Raw genomic sequence first — 25,604 nt, 5'->3', positions numbered from 1 at the left:
TGCTTTTGGCCTTAACCAATAAAAGGGCTTCACTGTCTTATCTCCTGAATGCTTTAAAACTGGTTAAATATCTTTTGAAATTAAATAGTGTATTACAATGACTTGTTAAACTTTTCTAGGGATGGCATGGTCTTCTAAATATTTTTTGGGAAAGAATCCTCAGTTTTCTGAAAAAGTTTTAAATGCATTCATAGGAAAATGAGCATCTGTCTTTTCAATGCTGTTGCCTTCCTTTCTTTTTTTTTTTTTTTTTTTTTTTAAATAGCTTGTCAGGGAGATCTCCTTGAAAAGTGTCCCTGACTAATAATTCTACCTTATTATTCCTTTTGCGGTATCCTGTTCTTTGTGCATAATGGCTAAGATGCTATTGTATTTGGCACTACAAAACTGTAAGCTAGAGACTGTCCTAGAGACTTAGCTGTAGAGGATGTATCTTTCAATAGTTGTCTGTGGAAATTAACTTTTTTTTTTTTTCTTCAGTGACTAGTGTTTTCTATCTCCTAAATATTTACTTAGCTGCTCTTCATTCAGACTCTGACAGTTACTTGGCTGGATTAGTTGCTTATGCATGCTTTCTGCCTCTTGCTGTGTTAACGATCTCAGGTGGCGGTACTTCTGCAGAGTATCATTACCTGGTAGCAAAGTTCATACTGGCTTTGGTCTTTAGCAGTTACAGTTCTGTCCCTACTTCTCTCACCTCCTTTCTATATAGGATGATACTATCCCCCAACCTTATGTACATGTGTCTCTTGACTCAGCCTCCAGAGCTCATTCATTCACTGTTGATTCAAAGTGACAGCTGTGCCATCAATCTGTTTGTCAGTTTTCCCCCATTTGGTGTGCTGGAGTATGCTCTCCTTCCCACATATGCTTGAAGATGCTGTCTGGCCTCGTGCTCTGCAGGTCTGCTGCACCCGGATCAAAAATTGCAGGTAGACTCCATTGGTATGAGCGCTCAGTGTTTCAATGGTGAAACTCCTATCATAGGAAAGTAAACCCACGGTAGAGAATTCAGGCAAGCGATGTTTGTAGACGTAGGACAATTCATATGTAGTGTTCTGTATCTGCAGTGTAACTGGCAACAGGCTTGTCACTTGTTTCAGTATTGTTTGGCATTCTTCATTCTGGTTACTGTTGAATTTCAATATTTGCCCTTGCTGACTGCCACATTGCTGAGTTTGACAGGTTGTTGCCAGAATTTGAGTCTGCTGACATAAACTTTGCATATATGTAAATAGAGATTCAAGAAATGGTTATCCTGTGTCAGAGTAATTTCTGCTTTGTATATAGTAGAAGATTAGGAAAGGCTGCCTTTTGAGAGAAAGAGAACAGCTATATCTGATATTTATTTGATGGATCTTTCAAAGAGTTGATTGTGCCAAAAATTATAGCACAAAAATATCCCCTGGGTAAGGTGTATGTTAGGTTGAAATATTGATGCAATGAAAAGTAACAGTGGTTTTCCTTATTTAGACTGCTTTGTATTTGTACAAACTGTAAGGTAATTATTTCTGTAAAAATAGCAAGTCAGTCAGCACTTGATACTTACTGAGGAGCCATGCTATTTAAGGATGATAAAAATCATCAGAGATCCTTGAACAACCCAGACTGGAACCGTGCAAAATTAGCATTGTGTTGAGCTATGTGTCATGCTTCTACAAAATGCATAAATTACTTGCAATGAATCTTACTATTTAAGTGCTTTCTGGGGTAACTGTGTATTTCCTGAGAATTAGAAAAGAAAAAATTTCTACTTCCAGTATAAGTCATGCTGTAGTAATTTTTAGCTAGCATAAACCGGAGGCAATTGAAAAGTGCTGCATCGGTGAATCTGTGGGCTTCTTCAGGAGGACTGCTCTGTCAGGTTTTTTAATTCTTGTTAAAATCATTAGTATCTTTAAAAGATACAGCAGTTTATATTAAATGGCTAGAAAAATCAAGAACTTTTTTTTTTCCTGATTTTGTGTTGTATTTGTTAAGTTACTGGCTGCTTTACAATGGATGTATAAAGATAATTTTCCTTTCTGAGAGCCAGACTATCCATAGAATTGTGTAGGAAAAAACTGAGCAGAACTTGCCCAGGACATATTGCTACTGTCCTCCCTTAGCACCGTTAACACCAGAAATATTTGTTTATTCGGTGTCCCTTTTGATGTTCCTCTGAACTGGAGTGTTCAATATTCAATGAAATAAGAGTATCTCAAGTGGAAAGAGATACCATGTTGAGATTGGAGTTCCACATATCCTTTGATGTCCTATGAAGGCATAACTCTGTGTATTTTCTGATAGAAATCAATCAGCCTATCTGCCTGACCCCTTGGAGAATTCTTAAGAACTTAAAAAAAAATGCATGATAGGAGGTAATCTTTAAGCTTAAGTCTAAAATATTTCATCCGTTTCTCCTTATACCTCACAGACTTGCCATAGTTGTGGCTTTTTATGTGACATAGTAATCAGAGGGGCATTGTGCATTTCTGTGTGAGTGATTTTAAAAAGTAAAACCAAATGCAAGTTCTAATAGATAATTCTAATCTAGGTTATTGGTTTTAATTTATATGCAAATACTAACTAACATTCTGTGCACTGTCTTTCCAACCCTAACAAGTTACAAACAAACACTGGTGAAACAAATGCTATACAAAAATTTATTACTAGAGTAATCAAAATTGTCAATTTTATTTAGGGACCTTTAGAGTCTCTGGCCATGAGTCTCCAGTTTTGGACATCTATTTAAAAATAAAGCAACTTTTCTCTAGCCCTCTTTGGAGGGGAGGGAAAGCAAAGCAAGTTTTCTTGGATAGTCTTCAAAACAGAAACAGTCTATTAATGTTGTAATCCTGGCAACATTCTCTGTGGGTTGAATAATACTCTTTCACTGATGTTTTGACTTCTGTGGAGATATTTGAAAAATAACAGGTACCATCAAACTGAGAGGTGTGGTATGAGTGGGTAAGCAGGAACCTTGGTGTTTTGAGCACTGTTCTTCTACCCTACTCAGAACACTCATAATCAACACTGTAGTGATGATGTAGAGCAACAATGCAGGTTCATTCTTTTCCTGCCTCTTGTAGGCCTGGGACATCTATCCTTGCTGTAGATATCACTGTTCTGATGAGAAAGGTGGGTAAGAAAGAGCTCCTGAAAAGAGTTACGTGCAGGTGGTGAAGGTGAAGTCAAGTATTTTGCAGGTGTATGTTTCATGATAGTGACGGTGGCACCAAGAGGATCAGACACTATATGGATTTATCAGGTTATTTAAGAAAAAACACACCGTGTACGGAATTTGAAACATACTTGCAGTAGCAATAATAACCTCAGGAACAGATCAGTATGTGTGTTCTCACTTGGTCTTGAGGATGCTGCTTTGGCGGTTACCAAAAAGCAATGGAGAGGGTGACAGAGTAAGCCATTTCCTGTAAAATGGGAAGTCAAGTTCAGAATGGAAATGTTTTCTGTTTCTTGAAATATGAAGGTTTTTTTGAATATAAATTAAGCCAGATATGTTAATGTAGAGTGGGTTGTGCACATGATAGATTTGCTCACTGTAGCATTCTCGTCCACTTTTGAATTTTTTGGATATGAGAAATGAGGGAGGCTAGTGATAGGTTGGGGATTGTAAGTGCTAAGCCTGGTCTTAATTGCAGTGTAAGCCTTATAGGTGAGATAGCAAATGGGCCTCCATGTTCAGAACAAATCATAAAGCGGAAGTGAAATATAGTCAATACATTTGTGTGAGGTGTTTACTTTGAGATAATATTTACTTACACAGTGGAGCATGCTGCTCTGTTGCATGACAAAAGCACACCTAATAATCCTGCTCTGGAAGGTTCTTTATTTTCTAAAGGTAAATATTTTGTTGTATGTGCAGGAAGGAGAAAAAGGATGACTATCTAGGAGACAAATATGAGGAACAATGTGAGGCAAAATCTTGATTATCAATCTTCCCAAAGGTTTCTGATTGCATTGATTTTTTTTTTTAATTTTTTTTAAATTACTCCATGTACGTCATAATATGTCTTTGATTACATATCAGCATATGTGGTGATGTTGCTAATGTAATTCTCTGAAAGTCCAATGAACAATTGCAACATGGATTACTGAGTTTTTCCATAGTGCTTTTTGCTTAAATGCAGAGGCATATAAAATTGAAGAAAATCCAATTAAACTTGGCAGGCAGTTGCTAGTTTAAATTGGTTCAAACAATTGGAGAGAAGATTAAAAAAAATAGTAATCAGTAATGTTGAAGTCTTAACTTTTTTTTTTTTCTTCTTTCTTTTTTTCCTTTTTACAGTTAGCATAAAAAAGACTTTGGGTCAGCATTAACAGTTCCATGTGAGAGTCAGTTTGATTTTAATGTCATTGAAGATTGTCTCCAACTTCTGTTCCCAAAAGGCCTAGATGAATCTATTTCAAGGTGATAGTGAGTTAAAGGTTAATAGCAATAAAGAAGGAAATAGGGTGGGGGGTGTGATGCGAGAAGAGTTAACTCAAGTGTCTTACAGGCTTGACTTACTAGCTTTTAGAGGTTAATTTGTAACAAAGAATTTTATGAAGTGTTGAATTTCATGAACTACTGAACTCTGTCCCCAAGTAAATTTAAGCCTGCATTCTTTCAACTTTTGCAGAATACCTTTAAAAGTTTAAATCTGTATAGGTGAAGAAATGCTAAAACCAGTATTTGGTTCATCAGCACAGAATAAAATTCGCTACAATAATGTTTTCTTCTTAGAGAAAGGTAATGCAGGATATCAAGGTTTTGGGTGTGTAGACAGTCTGTAGTAGAAATCTAAGAAAGCAGTGCAGAGCTGTACCAACTGACCTTATGAAGATTTGAGAACTGAGTGGCTTTTGGCGTGCTGTTGCTTCAGGAAGGGCTTAGAAATACTTACGCAGTATAGAACTGGATGAAGGTGGCCTGGGTTTACCTTACAGAATTTTTACTGTCTAGAAGTTAGATGTCTAGCCTAAGGTACCTCTCTAGCTTCCTTCTATAATTAATGGAAAAAAGTAGATACCTCCGGAAAGCTGGAACAAGTGTGTCCACCAAAATGTGACTGACAGAAAAAGGTAGATGAGAAATAATTTGTTTCTTTGTGTCTTTCATATATTCCTACAGCGAATCATTAGGTGAGAAAAAGTCCTTCCTTGAGTCTTGCAGGGCATGGCACTGATAATTCTGTCCCACAAACTTTAAGATGATAGTGCCTATCACCTATCTTTTCTACTTAATTTAAACCATTTTTGAGATACTGTTATATTAGACCTGGGTAGAAATACCTGCAATCAAATAACCTGCTGAAAGAAAGTAAGGATTTCCAATGAGGATCTTCTCTTCCATGATGTTTTCAAGTATTTCTAGCATTCTAGTCATTAAAGTGGTTCCTCTATTCTTAGTTTTAAGACTTCAAATTGCACTTACTAAACTCGAGTTCTTAAATAGGACCTATTGTGGATATTTTATTATTATGATTATTATTCTGATCACAAATCTCACTGAACTCAGGAATGCTACTTTGTGAATTAGATCTTAGCTGTGACCTGTGGTCTTAGCTGAAAGTAATTAGTGAAAAAGAAAAAAGACAAGCCTAATTTCTGTAGAAGATACCAGATAGAATGAGAGGTATGTAAAGAATTTTCCTCAGGAGCAGGAGGAGGAAGGCTGTAGCAAATGTGTGTTGGCTTTACACAGAACCATTACCAGCGGACTGACAGTGTTCAGTTCAGCTTACGAGCTAATGATATAAACTAAATTTACTCATTTATAATAAGTAAAAATGAAGGGCCCAGTGATGGGTAGGGGGCGCGGGGGAGAGGATCATAACACAAGGTTAGTGTACTATTAGGTTCTGTTACAAAGTTTTACTGACTGAAGGCCTTGTATTTAGGGGTTGTACTTAACAGGGGGAAAAACGTTGTTGTGAGTAGTAAGTTTGTGCTGTTCTAGTTCAGATCGCCAATCCACACAGAAAACCCCGTACTCTCTCCCCATATTCCCCATCCCCCCCCGCCTTTTTTTTTTTTAGCATAGCCAGTACTGAATATATGTAGAAGAGAGATGAAGAATCCCTAACCGGTAAATCATTTGGTATTAGATTCCAGCCAAAACTTTGAATAGTAAAGTCTATCTGATACGTTTTGATTGTCCATATAAGTAACTAAGACTTTTGTGAGTCTTTAATTTTTACTTCAGTGATATGTGGTATAAAGAAAGGAAAGCAACTTCTCCTGTTCAGAGGGAAGACAGACTTTAGACTTTGCCTTTTGTTTCCAGGAAGGAACTATTTCTTCTTCAGATAAATAGTCATGTTTATTTTCTTAAATGACTTTTTCTTTTTTTTTTTTTTTCTTTCCCCTCTCCCAGCCTCTTTAGCTTGTAAGCTGAGAGCTTGCTAGGAAATGTGAGATATTATCCTCCACCAAAGTACGCTAGAAGGGCTTGTAGGAGTCTTCAACAGGTTGAAGACTTAACTGCTTAACCCAGACAGTACAAGAATGTAGAAAGTCACCCTTCTGTCTTCCTTGTTCTTAGACTTGTCATATTTTATTCATATGTCTAAACCAGTTGTACAGCTGAGAAAGGTACCTCTGTGGACAAGTGACTCCGGGATTACTCAGCAGTGTAAAACAGTATCTGTCCTCCTTCAGATCCATGTACAATCTGTCTCTCTGCCTACACGCAAGCTCTCACTTTCCTTCTAGCTTCTTTCCCTGTTCCAATGTCTACTGCTTAGCATTCTCAGTTCATGTCCTTTTGTTAGGACCAGAGAGTTCTAGTATTGCTTTCCCCTTAAAACTGCCTTGTGTTTTTGAGTTTGCCTTTCCAGGAGTAAAGTCCTTTGCTTTTTACCCAATCTGTTCCTCTCCATCTCTTGGAGAGGACCTTCATAGGAAATACACAATTTCCTTCTCCCAAAAAGACAGTGGTTCAAAATGTAGGATCTCTGGCCTCCAGCGTGGCTTATAACATTCCAAACAGCAAATGCAGGGAAATGCCTGATCATGGCAGCCTTCACCATCTTGGTGAAGACTTTAGAAAATTCAGCCTTGGACCAACACCTTTTGTGGGAATAAATTCAGCCTAACAGTTTTTTGTAGAGTTCTAAGCAACTTCAACACTTTTAAGAGAAGTGTTAGACAGCTTTAATAGATGATATTACCAGCCTTTTTTGTGCTTGCTTATTCATTCCCTTAGCATTGCATGTTTTACCTTGGCAAGTGAGTCTTGTCAGTACAATTCCCTCATGCTGTAGAAGTCAGGAGATTTGCTAACACGTTAGAATTTAACTGAAACGGACCTGGGTTTGGGTTCATGGAAAGGAGGAATTATAGTCTGAAACAAATAATTTTTGCAGGAAGAACAACTAAGAACTATTTTTACAAGACATTGAACACGTACATTTCTTAAAGAGCCAAGGACTTCTCAACATGACAGCACTTGCCATACAATTGATAGGAGGGTTACCTGCTTGAATGAGGAAGAGTATCTGTACTAAACTAAAAAAGGTTATTTTAAGTGTGTAGCTCTTGCCTTTGTGATTTTTCAGTACTAGATGTGTTATTTTCACAAACTGTTCTAGTTCAACTTATTTCTCCCCCTATCTTTTTTTAAAGGAGTGGGAAGGAATTGCACATCTTTATCACGTCTTTAATATGATAGTCTGAAAATAATTCTAAGTAGAATATTCACAGTAATGGTAACAAATAAAGAAGCTGTTATCTTAAACCTTGTTACTTTTGTACTGCTACATCACAAGATATGATATCACTCTCAGGGAGAGCTCAGGAAAATTTGAGAGCACAGTCTTTCAACAGACCTTGCTTACGGGACCACAAGTCAGTTGTTCAGACAACCCATGTGAAGTGATTGTGTTTCTCCTTGAGCACTAACTGGAACAGGGCTGGGGGATGGACCAATAACCAGTTTAGGCCTTAAGACTATATCTGTGTTAGGAAACTTAGCAGGGCTAGGGTTGTGTTTCAGGACTGCCCAGTGATTCCATATTCAGTGAGTTTCCTGGTGTGATTTTAACCAGAGGCAGTCATCTCTCTTTCTCACAATGCCTTGAGATGGGTAGTGTTGGCTATCGACCATTTCCAATAGTTTTGAAGGAGGGCTGGTTAGCCATATGGTTGTAAGCTGTTGTGCCACACTTCCTTATAGTAAGTGAATTGAGAGTAGTCTGTCTTTGATTTAAATTATTTTATTTTTTTTTAAAAAGCGAAACGATCTGCAAATAAGAGAATGGAGTGTTCTCTGTAGCTTTTGAACTTATAAAATTGAGGGAAGTCAGTGGAAATTTTGCCTGAAGTTGCTGAAACAACTTGAAAAGCAGTTCTATATGTAAAAACACCTTCACCTAAAACTGATATTCAAGTACTGATTAGTGTTCAGAAGTACCAGAAAATAACTTATTCCTTAGTGTTCTGGTTTTCCCCACAAAGTATATTAATTATCTGCACTTGAATTTAGTCAAAGCATCAGGATCTACTTTTCAATCTTATTTAAAATCCAAAATTAAGTGATAAAGAGAATTGTTAGATTAAAATATCAAGCATCCTTTTCCTAAACACTCTCCTCTTAAGGGACCAGTGCTCGCTAATCCTATGGTAGAGTTTGTGTTGAACACTGAGTTTTGAAAAGCTGAAACTGTTTCCTGTAGAAGTAACATTTTCCTGACAGCCCACCGAAAATCCAGGTCTGCATAGTTTGTGGAATGTGTGAAAGCCCTTGCCTTACGTTTTTGGCTTCAGAAATAATACATTTTCTGTTTGAAATTGCTCATGTTTTGCTGTATTTAGTTTTTTTACAAACCCTTCTTTCTAGTTTCTTTCCCTCATACAAAACAAACTTCTGCAGTCCTAGGAATACCACACCTAGCTTTTTTGAAAGATGAATGTCTCCAGAGAGAAATGCCTTTCTGCATACTAAAGCTGTTTTCTCTTATTGTGTCTCCACCTCCCTCTTTGGCAATAAAATCCTATATTATGTCCTTTTGTTCCGTTTTTGATCTAACTGTACTTGACTTACTATGGGTCAGGTTTTTTACTACTATCTCTCTCCTTTAAGTTTGTGGTCCTAATTTTGTCTCTAATCTTTCATCTGCTTGCTTCATACCTGCAAGTTACTCAAACTTGTTTTGCTCCTTATGCCAGTGTGTCTGTCTTAGTGCTATTCACCAAGTAACACACCCAGCCTGTCTTTGCTCCCATTTGTGACCCGGGGTTATTGCACTCTTCTCTCCCATAGTTATCTCCTATATTCATATTAAATATCTCTGTTGTGTTATGTGTCAGAAACAAGCTCCCTGCGTTCTTAGGATGCCACTAGGATGAGGTTTCAAAGAAGCCTTTCAGGTGGGATTCCTCAGGGTCAGGAAACCAAAGGCCCTTTTCCTTAGCGTACCTTGAGGAGCTGTGGTTTCTGAGGTCTTTGCCATGAAGACAGGATGTTGAAAGCCCTGGAATTACCAGGCCTGTCCTCACTTCTCAGGTGTCCTGCTGTACAAGTCAGGAATCTGTAGCTGTCCTGAGAAAGGCTCCTGGATTTTTCTGCACTTTGGGGAGGTGCTTGGAGCCCTGTGCCGATGCTCTGAGTGCTCCTGAGCTCCTGCCTGGCTGGGTGGCCTGGAGAGTCAGCTGGTCTGGCAGAGGGCCCCACCTTGGACAACGTTCCCAGATAACTTGAATTAGCAGCTACCAATACTTGAATGCACTTTTCCAGATGTTTTGTCCCAATTTAAATGACGACAAAACATGAACTTTTCATCTTCACTGAGACTGGGGCAAAACAATTTAGAAAGTATTTTATTTATTTATTTATTAAGTTGTGTGGGATATTGTTAAAGCTTTAAAAACATGTGAGAAGAAATACTTATTTGCAAAGTTCTTTTGTGTGCGCACTGGCAGCGCTATGAATGCAGGTGTGATGGTAGACCACTTAACCTTGATTGTTTCCATGCCATTCTTGATATTCATTAATTTCCACTGCTCCATGCTGATACACTTCCTACCCCTCCCCACCCCTAGGAAATTTCTGAGCAATTTTAATTTGGGTCTTCTGTATGGGTATACTTAAGGACACAACCATTTAATTTCTCCCGTGCTTTTAGATAATGTGCTTGTTAACCATTTTTTACTTTATTTCTGGAGAGAGTATATTAATGTATACATTTATACCTTAAACAGTAAAACCAGTTTTCCCCCCACCCCACCCCCTGGAATGTTAGTATAGTCTCTATTTACAATTGGCTGTCTGACTTTGAACAGCTTGGCCATATAGCGACAACTATTGTGCTATAAGCATTGAATGTGATAAGTATGAACAGTGAGCCTTTGGAGAACAGAGCTTCATAGGGAACTTTATCTTTCATGGAAACAAATAGGTCAATATGAGATAAACAGTTGTTACATTTTTCAGAACAAAAAAATTCATTGAGTTGGTTGACCAGCACTTTGATTTCTCATTATTCAAAGGCAGTATATTTTTATCTATGGAGATATAACTAAAAACAGGCAGAATGTGTGTATCTTTTAAAGGTGTTTTTTTTTTTTTCTTTCAGATATATCTTTGGCAAAGAAAGAGGCTACTTATCTAGCTTTCTTTTTTTCACTGCCTAAAAAGGCCACTGAAAACGTAGTGGTTAGACATGTTATACATTGCTTATGGTATGTGATCCAGGAGGAAAAAAAGACAGATTGTCATGGAAATAAATATCCTTGTTTTATCCTTTTGCTTCTCTCTCAGCCCTCCTCCCTGTATGAGCTATAGTGATAACAAATAGCTGCCTCTACTGAAAGGATGCAGTTTTATTACACACCTTTATAATATTTGTCTTTCAGTTTACTTAGTATGCCTGTATGTAAACTATTAAAAAACCCCAAACAAAAAACCAAACCACCAAAAAAGCGCAGGATTGTGAGAAAGAAAACTAGACAGAGGAAGGATTGTTGCTGTCTCAGCGCTGGAACACTGTAGCTGAAGGATGAAACTCAGACCCCAGTGTGCAGGCTGGACTTTGAATTCACTACACAAGAAATGAATTTTCCAGGTCAGTTAGCGTCTCGCTTTCTGAAGCCAGTGTGTTCCTAATGAGGGAAAGCAACACAGGAAAGGAAGAAGGTAGTTTCTCGGCAACCCAGAACTGACTCATGCTGCCAACATCATAACTAGGAGTTAGAGCCCTCCAAGGCTCTGTAATGGAGGTCTTTGATAATCATGACTACTTTCAACCTTTTCCTCATCTCTTTGAGAAATAAATCAGGAAGATACTATAGTTTGTCTGCTTGTCCTGGATATAACTTAGTTGCAGTACAGCAGGGCAAATAGAAAGGGGTTCTTTCACATTTTACCTTCCTGGAAGAGAAGTGGGTTTGCCATAGCTTCTAGCAATTCCAGAAAGTGAAATCCTTTGTTTAGAACAAGACACAGCCAAACAAGACCCTGGACCCAAACCCTTGTATTGCATCACACTGGTATAAATGATAAGAACCATGTAAGATTGGTGCCTAAAGGTGGATGCAGTAAATTGTGTTTGCTTAACAAGGGAATGGTGGAGATGCTTGATCATTTTTTCCAAGTCATCTAATTTAATTTACATAGATGAAATACTAAAGCAGAACAGTTAAAACTGTTAATTACAAATCACAAAGCATTTGGTGATTAGAGCACCATTAACTTGCATGAGAGTAATATAAATGTTTCTTTTAATTAAACACAACTTAAAAAAGTGAAAAATCTGAAGAAAACCATACCATGCATTATATGCCACTTGTGATGCCCTAGAAAGCTCCTTTTCCATTCCCTTTGTTCCTGCTTCGCATATTTAATTGTAGTGTTTTAGATACTGTTCCAAGAAAATCTACAAAAATACTTTATCAACATTAAGTGAAGTCAGTTGTATTTTACCATGTGCTCAGGTTCCCTTGTTGGTAGGGATGTTTATTTGGCTTGGACATCATTGTTGCATTTCTTTATGTGATTATTTGTTTTTAAAGGGAAGAGATATCACCTTTTAAATGGCATATTGGAACTTTTGAAGATCATACCTGATTTCTTGCCTCTTAATTACAGTGCTATACTCTTGCTGGGGATGGTTTCTGTAAGGCTGATTTCGAGATGTTTTAGAGCTACTTGGCTTCCACTATGACAATAAATTAATAATGTCTTTTTTGGCAAGAGAGCTGGGCAAGGAAGGATCTTGGAATATTGCAGAAAAGACAGTATGTTGAAAAGGCAAAACTCCTCATTTTTTCATGCTGATGGATGAAACTATGAATATTTGATATCAGTAAATAATGTGACAGCATTCTTACTTTTAGAATGCAGGACTAGTGGTTTGAGGAAGAAGGAATGGCCTGTGAGGTGGGCCTCTCTTACAGTTGGCAGCAAAAGCTTAGTAAAGTATTTCATTTCTCTGGAGTTGTAGGACTTTTAGAGGATTTTTGTCCCAGAATAAATACTGCAGCATAAAGTTTGGCTGCTTTAACATGTGCAGGCATTGCCTCAAAGCAGTCTCCTCTCCATACCCACAGACTGCATTACTGACTGGCAATTCTTTGCTTTTCTGCAGACTGCAGGAAGGAAGAATCAGCATTGAGTACGAGGAGGAGGAGGAGGTGTGACTTGTCCTGTTCGTTTCCCTCTGAATTTCTGGCATGGAAAGGTTATCTAGGTAGCATTGGCCAAGTGCTGGGTAGTAAAATGGAGAGAGGCCAGTGTGAAGAGGACTATTGTGGATGCAGCACTAGTATCCTGTGATGACAACGTTATTACCTGGCAACATTTAGAATTGAAACATTTTCATGTTCCTGTTAAATTGCCCATCATCAGTTCAAGCTCATGACTTTATCCTCTTCCTGCTCTAATTAATGAATTCTGGCCTTCCATTGTCACAGGTGCTTGCAGACAAATTATTGGGTTATTGTGTGTACCCTCAGGGATGAGGTTGGGAAGGACAAGTAATTGGAAGCTGTTTTGTGACTGGCAAAGCAATGTAGGCATTTATAACGTTAGCAACAATATACTGGAACATGCTTCACCAAACTAAAGTGACATTTAGTTGGCTAAAAAAGTGGTTAGGCAGGGATACGTACCTACAATTCCACATTCACAATTTGTTTCCTGGATGTAAGTCTCATGCCTGATGAATCTTGCTGTGAAAGTGATTGGTACTTTACAGGATACTATCAGTATCGATTTCAGGGTTGGCTCCAGATTTCCAGGTCCTTCCACTTAACATGTTTGCAAAGTTTGGTGATGTTTTAGGAGAATGAAAAATACTTCCACTTATGAGAACTGAAATGGTAATATGGCCATAGAAATCATCTCAGAACAACTTGGAAATTAAACATGACGTCAACTGAGAAGAGCTAGCTGAATCTGTGGGCCTAACCATTGGTCACTTCTGAACATCTGCTGCACGCCAAAGGAAGCATCTTGATTGCTGCGTTTCGCTAGGTGAGCTTTTGGTCTAAAGTGAAGTAGCTGAGCTAAAGCCAGATCTCGCTTCTGTTTATTCTTCCACTATCAAATTGTTTGGAACAATCTGAGCCAATATGAAGCCACTTTCTCTGATTAATGTGTGCTAGATATAACTGCGTTATAATTACATAAAATTATCTGTTGCATATATTACATAGCCACAGTCATGAATGTAGAACAAGTAGTACCATGAGGCCAAACGCACAAATTAGATAACCTTTGCATTAGCATCCTGTAGCACTATCAGATGAGCAAATGCTGCATAGGAGAGAGAGAATGTGAAACAAACTATGAACATAACTGTGAGTTCATGTCTGTAAATTTCAGTTCCCTCTGCCACATAAAAGCCATTTACTTAGGTTTTTGCAGTCCCTATTGTGGCTTTTTGTGCCTTTAGAGAAATCCCTGAAAACTATTGTGGCTTAGACTAATACATTAGTTTTTCGTACTTTGCAACCAGCCTTGTTCCTGGCTAGCTAAACTTATTCCTAGACTCAGTGATGCTCTCCCTGTTTGAAACTCGCTCAGAACTTGTTCCCTCATTATTTGTATTCAGGAAGTAGATGGTCCCAATTAATTTTAAAGACTGGTTGTCCTTGCCCAATAAGAGTGGAATCTTTTTGCTCTCTATCTGTAATGCTCTTTGCTTTTTTTTTTTTTTTTGTCCAGTTCCCAAGTATTTTGGTTCCCTGTGCCTCCCTGAACCTTACCTTCATTCACTGTTCTCTGTTGAGAAAAGTGCATTCTTTTCTATATTGCTCAGACTTATTTTTTTTTTCTTGTATATCCTTGGCTTTAGTTTTCCTTTCAATAATTTAACCCTGATAACCTAACTAATTTGCAGAGAAAATGGGATCAATCCTTGCTTTCTAAATTATCCTCCTTGCTCTCTCTCATCCTAGTCTATCCTCTTCCTTTACCACTGGCAGCTGCGCAAGTTTCATTTGGCATGCAATCATTGAGATTTTGGAGTCTGATTTCTGTCTGCTTCCTTATTAAATAAGTAGTACTGTACTCCCCCCCACTGTGGAACATTTTTCAGTCTGGATGTATTCATGCTACCTTCCTGCCTTGACTATCATGACCTCTTTATTCACTTGTCTTCATCTCTCTCTCTTCTGTTCTCCAAAGGCCTGTGACTAAATATCTTTCTCTCCTGCCATAGAAGACAAGTCTTTATGTTCTGCATATCTCATGCTGGATGCCTGATTCCCTTGTATAAAATTTTAGTTCCCTATCTAGGCACAGCAAAGCTCTGCTTTCTATAGCCCCAGTTTATTTTATTGCTCCTTTCTGTCTCCATTCTGTTACAAAATATAAGATTTAAACCATTGTTACGTTAGGGGAAAACCAATTTTTTCGTGCCAAGCATTTTATCTGTCAGATACCTTGTTAGGCTTCACTGTATGCTTCTAGTACTGAAGTAAAAGCTAGTGACAAAGCCAACCACATATATCCTTGCGTTTAGCAGTTCTTTACATGAACTGCAGAATGATACTGTGTACAGTAACAAAGATCAGACATTTTGGAAAGAGACTACACAAAATTAGATTTCTTTTCCTACATGTCTTGCATCTTTTAATTTACTACTTCTTATTTTACCTCACTGCCTGGCTATTTCAGGCTATGAGCTCTGGGTCAGGGTTACTTAGCTTTCCTTGCTTGCAACGTGGCTTGATATTGTAGTATAGTTTAAGTAAAGATGTGTGGTTTTGCTCACTAACTCCCAAATACTGGAAGCTGAGGCAAGCTTTACAATATTAAAGTTTTTGTAAGACTTTTCTTGACTGTCTAAATTGTTCTGGCTGACTACTTCGAAGATCTAGATTTATTGTTGCTTGCACTCTTCTTCCTAACCTCTTGTTACAATTTTAGAGAGAATAGAGCCAAGGTGGGTTTTTTTTTTTCATAAAAATAATCTGCTTTCTCAGCCAATTGTTTTGAACTATACATCTGCACTTTGGAGGTTTAAGGAAGTTTCCTTTAATATTTGAGAAATTGTATAAAAGTTAAATATCTGCTAATAATTGTGTAGTCTGAAGGGGAAATCTTTGTGATAAGGGGTGAGTTTTGGGAAGGACTTGAGTTTATATACTGTGGTTTGAAAAAACCCTAGTTTATGGTTGTATAACTTTTTTTTTAAATGGGAATCTTTAGCCAACCTGGACACCTGCTTATTTGCTTTTTGTAATTTTTAGTCCCTTGAGTTTCTGGAGAATTTAATTTTTAAAAAAAGTCCTCCTTTCAGTATGAATGCTATATAGAGTTTGAAAAGAATGAAAACTCCATTTATTTCTGTAAGGGAATAACTATATTTATTGTGTGTACTTGGATATAAATGGATGTAAATTGTTTCAGTTTGTGATGCACAATCAGTGAATTGATTCTGGCTGATTTAAACCTTTAGAAAAACAAAGCGACCTTGGAGAGGGAGTAAAAAGCTGTTTGATTAGATTATCTGTGGATGTGAGGCAGGGAATTCATGAATGATAGAGGGAACTTCAAAATGAAAGGTGGGGGAAAGAAAGAAAAATGATGAACAAAGCCTGTTAAACTGCTGAGCTCTCTTTCTCCAGTGCATTCAGCTCGGTGAATTAATTAGATTAAGTCACGTCAACCCTGATTGCTGGAAGGACTGAGCAAAGCAGGGAATTTCAGTAGTAGCTTGCATAGCTAAGTTTGGCACTTGCAGGCTACCTATGATGGTGCTGTGCTACCGTTTGAAGCTATTTCCTGACTTGATAATCTCCGCAGTTTTTATTTTTTTTATGGTATATGTAAACTTAGCTTGCAGTTAAAAAGGTACGTAAAAGAAAAATTCTTTTTCAATAAAAGAAACCACCTGTGATGACTGACAAAACCCTACAAAATTCGACACGTACTCTGTATTTTTGGCATTTACGTATTTGTCAGAAGCTTCTAGAAATTCTGTCTTTGTGTAAATAGGAGGAGATCAGATACACTAAGGAACAATTTTTACTTTTCAAAATTTCTCAGTTTCTCCTAATGTCTCCTTACGAACTTATTAAAGGCATCTGCCACTTCCCCAAAAGCCATTTCAACAACTCGCAAGAATTGTCCCTGTTAATTGTGACCAAGTTCTATGTCTCAATTCTGTGCTTTCTCGTGTCTCTTCTGAGTCACTTTTTTTTTTCTTGTTTTTTCCTTTTTTAATTCTGCTGGGTTATCTTTATTTATCAGCTCAGTTCTTTGCCACACAAATTATTCCTCCAGCTAGTTCTCAGTGTCTCCTGTTAATTCTGTTATGATGTCTTTCAACAATTAATCTGTTCTGGTCTGTAACCATGGCATTCTCATACATGGTGCACTTTTCTCCCTCCCTTTAGAGGGCTTCTGAGTCCTCCTTTTTCTAGTCCTTTCATGCCAAAGGATTCTAAATCAGTGACTTATTCCTAATTAATCCTTAATAAGTGGCTTATTCTATTTTGATCTGAGCAAATGCAGTCTTGTGAATCAGACCCAAGAGATTTTCTTGAGGAATAAAGGGGAAGGGCCAGTTACTTGGTTTGTTGGAGTTTGTTGTTGTTTTAGCCACGCACTCCTCCCAATACCATGGGATTTTTTGTTTGTTTGTTTTTGGATGTGTTTTGTTTTTTCTTTTTACTACTGTCAGGTTGAATTAAGCTAAGAGCTTGGGCTAAAAGAATTGTGGCTAAATTCACAAAACCACAATCATTGTGTTTTCTTCTACTTCATATAAAATTGCTTGATAATTGGGACACTCCTATGTGAGGTATGCAGCATCTGAAGATGTGGATGTTAACCTATAAATCTCTGATTTTTGCCTCTCAGGAGGGTGTCATAAACAGCAAGTAATAAGAAATGCTCAGAGCAATACACTCTTAAATATTGTATCTGAAGCAGAGACCAAGTGTCCCAGTCTCCAAACTCTAGGTTCGTTCTGTGTCAATAAGGTTTTTACACAAAATGGAAAAGCCTCCCCAAGAGTTGTTCTGGGAGTTGAGAGACCAGGATTCAGGATTGCGCTTGAGTCAAGGATGCTGCCAAATCTCCATCTTTTTTTCTGGTGATTCTCTATTCCTACGTGCTTGCTTGATTTGTCTAGTTGGTAATTTAGATGTAAGATCAGGAGTAGTTAATCTTGAGTCTTCCAGGCAGTTTTTAAGGAATACAGTGTAATATGTCTCATTTCTGTAAATACTCTCACTTTGTGAGGACATGAGGTTGTATAGCTGGTTGTGGTAGTTCTTTCTGTGGAAAAGAAAATTAATGTTGATCCGTACTTCTTGTATATCAGATAGCTAATGTAACCTCTTTCTCTTTGAGAAAGACTGCCCTCTTTTGGATATAACTAGAACTGGCTTAATTGTCAGGACTGCAGTACAACTAATTGAGGTTGTTCTGCTTTGTCTGTAGAAGCTGTTGAATTTCCATGGATAGCTGTGGTGGGTACCATATTGATATCAAATTCTATGTAGCTGTGGATTTTCTATTAATTGACATTTTCAGTAGAGTATGAAATTAGTTGAATTAAAGTTTTATATATCTGCAAATTTTATTGTGATATGTATAGGTGTGTGTGTACAGATATATCATATTTTTTTTAAAAAAAAAGATTATGGAAATGTGGGCTTTCCTTATTTCTAATAACTTTACATTCCTGTGAAATTATGTCTGTCCATGGCTTTGCCTTTTTTTTTTGTTCTATCAGTTCATTGTTTTTTCTTGTTAAATCTAGATTGCTTTTTAGTTACCACCTTTTCTGTTTTAAAGGTCCTACTCTTGTTGTTTTTTAACTCTTGCCCTAACCAACAGAGTACAAATAGCTTTGATCTTCAGCATCATAAACTGACAAAGGTAATTAAAGTTTCAATTGGGTTGACAGGTAGGTGAGAAACCAATTGCCTAGGTCTTAAAAAAAGTGCCGTGAAGGAAGTAGTGAAGTTTGTAAGTCAGTTCTGGGTTCAGTTCTAGCAAATACACGCCATAACCTGTAATCATCTGAATGACATTTGAAGACCTACATTAAATGGATTGATTGCAATTCACTCCTGAAGGAGCAGGTGTTCAAATCTCATCAGAAGGGCCAAGGCTTGGGCCTGGAATCTTCAGCTACCAATCCAGAGCCTGGCACTGAAACACTTGCAGTTCTGTAGGGTCACAAACGTACTGTTCAATTAAAGTGAGGTAGACAGACTGTCTCTGTGCTTAACAAGGCTAGTGGAAAAAAAATCTGGGTTTTATACTTTAAGGTGGCACAGTATTAACTTATGCCAGTGTTTAGAGCCTAGTTAACTTGAATGTTTGTGTTATTTTAGTAAATTTGGATGTGGTTGTTTATAATGCTGTAATGTTTCAAACACTTGGTTATGGAACAAGATCATGCTGTGCTAAGAGTTTGCACAGCATGTCTTTATCCCAAGGAACATTTAGTCTAGGCATAAGACAAGAGAAATTGATGGATATAGACAGCCTACTGACATAATGCTACAGCATTGGCCAGCAGGACAGACCGCAAACTTCCTGATCTCTTTCACATCCACATATATTGTCATATACATCCTGATGTAATATTTTGACTTAAAAATGCCTGTGTGTTATGTGTACCATGTGCACGTGATGTTATTGGAATACTTGAGTTGTATTGACAACGCAAAATGAACACAGAAAATGTAGTCACCACCTTGCTAAATCATGTGTACTTTATTGCCTCGTTAGATAAAGCTGCCCCTTGGCAGCCTTTCCCATCATCTTTGTTTTATTAATGAGTAGTTTTGCCTTGCATTTTGAAACAGGCCATTCCTCTTCTGGCAAACCCTGCTTTCTGGGGATGCTAATGCTGGTTGTGTATGAGATAAGTGATGACTCTCAACATGGGAAAGATGTGTAAGTAATTTATGAATTAAAGCCTTTTATAGGCTATTGAATCAACACATCCAACTGCATTAGAATGAGATTATCCAGTTACGTATTTTTAAAAGAAATTCTTTCCTTTTTACTTGCATTTGTGGAAGTAGTCCAGCCCAGGGTCTCTTTCACCACAAAATGGTGACAAAAAGGAAACTCTGTTGGGTTGTTTCTGGTTTTCCCTTCTGTTTAACCCTTTTAGGGTTTTGAGCTTCTATTTCATTTTGATAGTGGACATGCTGGTGAAGTGGAAAAAAATTTTGGTGTGCTTCAGCGTAGCAAGTCTGTAGTTGAGACACATCACTGGGATTTTTGAGTTACTCCTCTGATTCTGAGGACAAGATTAAAGTGTGTGTGTGAAATATAGTTCCTTTTGCACCTATTGCTCTGTCTACATACTTGCTTTAGAACTTAATTTATGACAATGAAATTTGGTTATTTTCAAGGAAAATATATAAACCTCTCCTAACTAGTATAGCATTTTGTATTTTACTTTATTTCTGAAATTAATCAGTATGGTTAAAGCAAAGGCAAGCTTGGAGGCTGTATAGCCAAAATCTAACTTGGTTAGGGATACCTCTGCCTTTAGTTTTGAAGAGATTCTCAGAAAATAAAAGCTTGGAAATGTTGCTGCCTAAATTAGTCAGCTTTGTTGGGGAGTTTTTCAAAGACACAAAACCTCTGCCAAAATCCATTTGCTGAATAGCTTTATAGTAAATAGGTAGATTGGAATCATCTTGTAAACAACTTCATGTATGTAGTCCAAGAATTGCAGTACAAGAGAGTTTGATTTTCTCTGTTGGGTTTTTTTTTGGTTTTTTTGTTTGTTTTTTTTTTTTTAACTTGGATTAGTAACAAGATGAGGCAGAATTAGAAAACAAATGTATGACTTTAGCAAGTTTCCAATAATGTTTGAGATTTTTTTTTTTTAAATGCCCTTTAACACAATTACTGTGTTAAGTGTTGGCTGGCAGAACAAATGGAAGAAATATGTGTATTATCAATATTTTAAATTATTTTCTTCCTATCCCTCTTTTAGGGTAAAATTGCATTTAAAGCCTTGTGGTGTGTTGACCCTGGCTGGGGGTCAGGTGCCCACCAGAGCCGCTCTATCACTCCCCTCCTTCACTAGACAGGGGAGAAAAAGTATAACGAAAAGCTTGTGGGTCGAGGTAAGGACAGGGAGAGATCACTCACTAATTATCATCATGAGCAAAACAGACCGAACTTAGAGAGGGAATTCATCTAATTTATTACTAAGCAAAACAGAGTAGAGCAATGAGAAATAAAACCAAATCTTAAAACACCTCCCCCCACCACTCCCATCTTCCTCGGCTCAACTTCACTCCAGGCTTCAACCTCCTCCCCCTTCAGCAGCACAGGGGGACGGGGAGTGGGGGTTACGGTCAGTTCATCACACGTTGTTTCTGCCGCTTCTTCATCCTCGGGGGGAGGACTCCTCTCATCGTTCCCCTGCTCCAGCATGGAGTCCCTCTCATGGGAGATAGTCCTTCATGAACTTCTCCAACATGAGTCCTTCCCACGGGCTACAGTCCTTCACGAACTGCTCCAGCGTGGGTCTCTCCCATGGGGTGCAGACCTTCAGGAGCAAACTGCTCCAGCGTGGGTCCCCCACGGGGTCACAAGTCCTGCCAGCAAACCTGCTCTGGCGTGGGCTTCTCTCCATGGGTCCACAGGTCCTGCCAGGAGCTTGCTCCAGCGCGGGCTTCCCACGGGGCCACAGCCTCCTTCAGGTGCCTCCACCTGCTCCGGCGTGGGGTCCTCCACGGGCTGCAGGTGGAATCTCTACACCCACTCATGCTTCCTCCATGGGCTGCAGGTGGAATCTCTACACCCCCTCATCCTCCCTCCATGGGCTGCAGGGGGACAGCCTGCTTCACCATGGTCTTCACCACAGGCTGCAGGGGGATCTCTGCTCCAGCACCTGGAGCACCTCCTCCCCCTCCTTCTGCACTGACCTTGGTGTCTGCAGAGTTTCTTACGTCTTCTCACTCCTCTCTCTGGCTGCAAAAGTGCTCTCTAACTGTTTTTCTCTTTCTTAAATATGTTATCACAGAGGCGCTGATTGGCTTGGCCTTGGCCAGTGGCGGGTCTGTCTTGGAGCCGGCTGGCATTGGCTCTGTCAGACACAGGGGAAGCTTCTAGCAGCTTCTCACAGAAGTCACCCCTGTAGCCCCCCCGCTACCTTAACCTTGCCACGCAAAACCAACACAAGCCTATTTTGTGCAGTTCCCATTTTTACTCTGAAAAAGAAATTTGAACACCAGTCTGATAAATAAGATTCTGACTTTATTTTGACGCCATACAACCACAAGAGCGTAACTTGTGTCCTTAACAGATCCTGGGAGGCATTTCTCTTGACTTCCAGTACACGTCTCTGTCTTACACAGTCAAATCTGTGAGACGTGAACACTGCAGTGCTGCTCATTTAGGATGTCTGTGTGAAAGCTAGGGAAATTATAGACTGAGATCTTTGTTGCTGGTACCCATTTCTCAACAGTGAACTGGACTGAATCCCAGGGTCTGTTGGAAGTTTAGTGTATTGATTCAGATTTCATTGCTTAGCCTCATCAGTGATAGAACCTGTGGGAACGGAATGAAGCTGCGATGGGGGAGGTTTAGGTTGGATATCAGGAAAAGGCTCTTCACTGAGAGGGTGGTCGGGCACTGGAACAGGCTCCCCAGGGAAGTGGTCACAGCACCGAGCTTGACTGAGTTCACGAAGCGTCTGGACAACGCTCTCAGTCATATGCTCTGATTCAGCTGGTCCTGTGTGGAGCCAGGAGTTGGACTCGATGATCCTTATGGGTCCCTTCCAACTCAGGATATCCTATGATCCTATGATGTTGCATGTCAAGTGGATTTTAGGGAAAGCCTTTTCTCAGTTCTCTGTTTATTCTTTAGTATCATAATTTTCTCTACCCACTATTTTCACCATTGATACTTTTTCACTTTCCTCTTGTGCTGTTGAATTCTTTCACTTGTGTTGATCTCTCTTCCATCTCAAAACCTCAGATTTCTCTCTTGTCCACAGCATTTGTTTCCACATTGCCTTTTCCTTGTGACATACTAAATTATTCTCCTCTGTAAAAGTTGAGACATACGGTATCTCTTATTCTGTGTTGTGTCATTTCACCTTTTACTACTTCTTTCTCTGAAGAACATTCCTATTCATGTTGGAGATCATCTTTTTTTTCTGTGGTGGTCATTCTAGGACCATTATCAAACCTGTGTCTTCCTTTCCTCTGTTCTCCAAGAAGTCCAGACCAGCCCTGTCCTTTCTCCCTTATTTTGTTGTGGCCACTGTGACTCCCTATTGTTGCCTTACTTAATTTATCACGTTCTCTGTTAAAGGATCTGAAAGCCTCTGCAAAGTTTGGAGGTTAACAGTAGTTGCAGTAGTTAATGATAGCAAACTTCTATACTTGAGTGTCTTGGAGATGAGAAGGGTAGAAAAAGTAAGAATGGAGATGACGCGGTATGTATGGAAACATCTGTGGTTGAATTGTGTGATTTACCAGTGCACAAGGTGCAGTGCGCAGTAGATGACGACTTTTGCAAGGTCATCCTTGTAATAAGAGTTACTGGTTCCAGAAAAGATACTTTCAAATGGGAATATCCCACAGCTTAACCACTGAAGTATCTTGTGTTCTTGTGGGTGTTGAATTCTGGGCATTTCAATCCTTTTGGAAAATCAAAGCATTCTTGTCCATATATGCTGAGGAAGTAAGACTTACAGACCTGATCTTTTATCATCGTCTTCCCAAATCAGGCAGTTGCCTGGGACATAGCAAAACAGCCCTGAGGGTGTCCTGAGGTGGCCTCAGGGCTCCTTCCTACCTGTCTGCTCTCTCCGTTCCACGGCTCAGAGAGGTCTGCAGTGTCGACACGGCACAAGCTCTCCCCGGTTCTCACTGCAAAACGTGCATGAAGTGTCCAGCGTAAGGCGGAGGAGCAGGCAGATTCCCTGTTGCTGTCGGTGAAGGAGTAAAGAGGAGGTGACACACTTTCCTCACCAGTGTCTTTCTCCACCAACTCGCCCCCTCCCTTCCCTATCCCACTAGCCCACATTCTTTTCCTGCCCAGCCCTCCAGTGCTGCCTAATCTCATTTACAGGGGCTGCTGTCAGATCTGCTGGCAGCTGCAGTTTCTTGGCCGCTGTTTTCGGTGAGCGAGCCGAGAGCGCCGAGGAGGAGGAGGAGGAGGAGGAGGAGGAGGAGGGCTGCTGTGTGGCGGAGCGGCAGCAGCACCTTTGACGTGCCCGTCCCCCACGTGACGGCCGCTCCATTGCGGGGAGGGAGCTGAGCTGCCGCCGCTCCGGCAGAGCAGGGGAGAGCCGCAGCCTCGGCGGCGGCGGTACCAGCAGCAGAAGCGGCAGCAGCGCCTCCGCCCGCAGTGTGCGTGCGTGCGTGTGTGTGTGATGAGCGATCACCGCGTCCCTCCGCCCGCTGCCGGCTGACACCGACCGCGCGGGGCGCGCCAGGAGCAGCAGGAGGAGGCGAGGAGCCGCGGCCACCGCGCAGTGACCTTGGCCCAGGAGGTAAACGAGCCGGGCGGGCAGCCGCGCTCCGCGCCCCTCCGCGCCCCCGCCCCGGGCCGCCCGCGGGGGGAGGCCGGGGCGCCGCCGTTAGTCGCCCCGGGCGGCGCCGCTGCCGCTGTCCGCGGTGCTGAAACCGCGGGCTCCGCGCCGGGCTCCCTGCCGGGCGAGCCGGTTCTCCCGGCCATTTGCTGCCGAGAGGCGCGCACCCACGGACGGGCGCTGCGGGGGCAGGGCAGGGCGAGCCGGCGGAGGGGACGAGGTGCGGTGGGAGGGGTCGGGGGGGTGGGGGGCAGAGGAGGGCTCTGGAGGTAGGTGTTTGGAGTAGACCTCAGCCCTCCGGGCTCTCCGCAGCCGCCGGTGTGGTCTGCAGATGGAGCACATTCTTACACCTGCGTGCAAAGCCGAAGCTACGGCATGATCTGAGCTCCTGCTTAGTGCAGCTCCCGTGTGACCGGGGGGAGGGCGGGGAGCAGACGGGGCTGGCAGCGGAGCCCGTGTTTTGCAGTGAAGTACAGTGAAAGTAGGTGAAAGCAACCGGAAAGGTTTTCTGGCTTGATTCTTTCTTTCCTCCCCATCACCTGCTTCCCTCCCCCGGCATCTGTGTAAGAGCACACACGTGCTGGTGAATTAAAGGGAAGTTTAAAGCGTCTGGTTTGCTTTTGGTGCGTTTGCGGGTTGTGAGAGTTGCTATGGCCCAAGCCGTGAGGAGAGGGCACTGCTGAATACAGAGTCGTGGGCCGAGCTTGTCGTCCCAAAACTGTGGTCTGGACGGTGCGGAGTATCCCTCGGTGAAGCCTGCGCAGGGGTGGAAGGAGGCGTCTGCATGATATGGTGGTTAGTGGTATGTCAGGGAGCTATTCGGAGTGACAATTCATTAACGTCTAGATTAGATTAACATATTACATTCATTATTTACAGGCAAAAGAGAGTAATGACAGTAAATGGTGAATTAGCAGCTTTGCTCCAATGTAAATATCTGTGGAGTAAGAGCATATACTGATCCTGACAACACGTTGGTAGAAAGTCAGGTCCGTTAATCATCGGGGAAGGAAGGAGACCTGAGGCAATGTCTTACTGAAACCACTTTTACCCTTTACAGTGCAGCGTTCAAAAGCAGATCAAATCTGTGGGACATGGCACAAGGAAATAATTATGGGCAAAGCAGCAACGGGGTGGCTGATGAATCCCCAAACATGCTGGTGTACAGAAAGGTAAGTCTTTGCATTTTTTAAAAGCTGAGGAAGGGACTTTAGGAAATGGTGAAGTCCTGGACTCTTGCCTAGCAAACGAGGCCATTATTTTTGCTGTTTCTCTCCAATTTCATCAATAGATGCTGCCGCTGTGCTCTGCATTGAATGGAGCAGTCTGATTTCAGAACATGATCACCTGCCACTAATTTAGAATGTTTTGTGTCTGTTGACATTTGTGTTGCCTAATGCAGCTTAAATGGCATGTGCAAAGTAGATATATATCCCAGGTACTACTAGTAACTCCTGTTTTGGGAAATGACCAGATTTGTTGTTTTAAATGTTAAAATATGCACACATGTCAAGTTTCCATCATGTTCTGAAACAGTTGTTTTCAATTTGAAATACTTGATGTATTTCATTCACTTTCTGCATTGATACATATGATATGTGATGGTGGTGACATGCCAGAGACTGGAACATGTTT

The 25,604-nt window shown here is 40.4% G+C and overlaps 1 protein-coding gene across 7 annotated transcripts in view; it reads left to right on the top strand.

The window, feature by feature from the left end:
• RGS7 (regulator of G protein signaling 7) overlaps positions 1–25,604 on the top strand; it is a 343,507-nt gene that overhangs the window by 67,339 nt on the left and 250,564 nt on the right. For 5 of the 7 annotated variants that reach the window (XM_075748785.1, XM_075748786.1, XM_075748791.1 and 2 more), the window contains exons 1-2: positions 23,620–23,930; positions 25,030–25,141. In XM_075748785.1, the coding sequence (XP_075604900.1) occupies positions 25,064–25,141 (78 nt within the window). In that variant the 5' untranslated portion in view covers positions 23,620–23,930; positions 25,030–25,063. Of the gene's footprint in view, positions 1–23,547; positions 23,931–25,029; positions 25,142–25,604 lie in introns of those variants that run through there. The other 2 variants (XM_075748789.1, XM_075748784.1) reach the window with 2 other exon arrangements.

The sequence above is a fragment of the Balearica regulorum genome, chromosome 3, assembly GCF_011004875.1.
Source record: "Balearica regulorum gibbericeps isolate bBalReg1 chromosome 3, bBalReg1.pri, whole genome shotgun sequence".
NCBI lineage: Eukaryota > Metazoa > Chordata > Aves > Gruiformes > Gruidae > Balearica > Balearica regulorum.
This window is presented reverse-complemented; position numbering and strand designations above follow the sequence as displayed.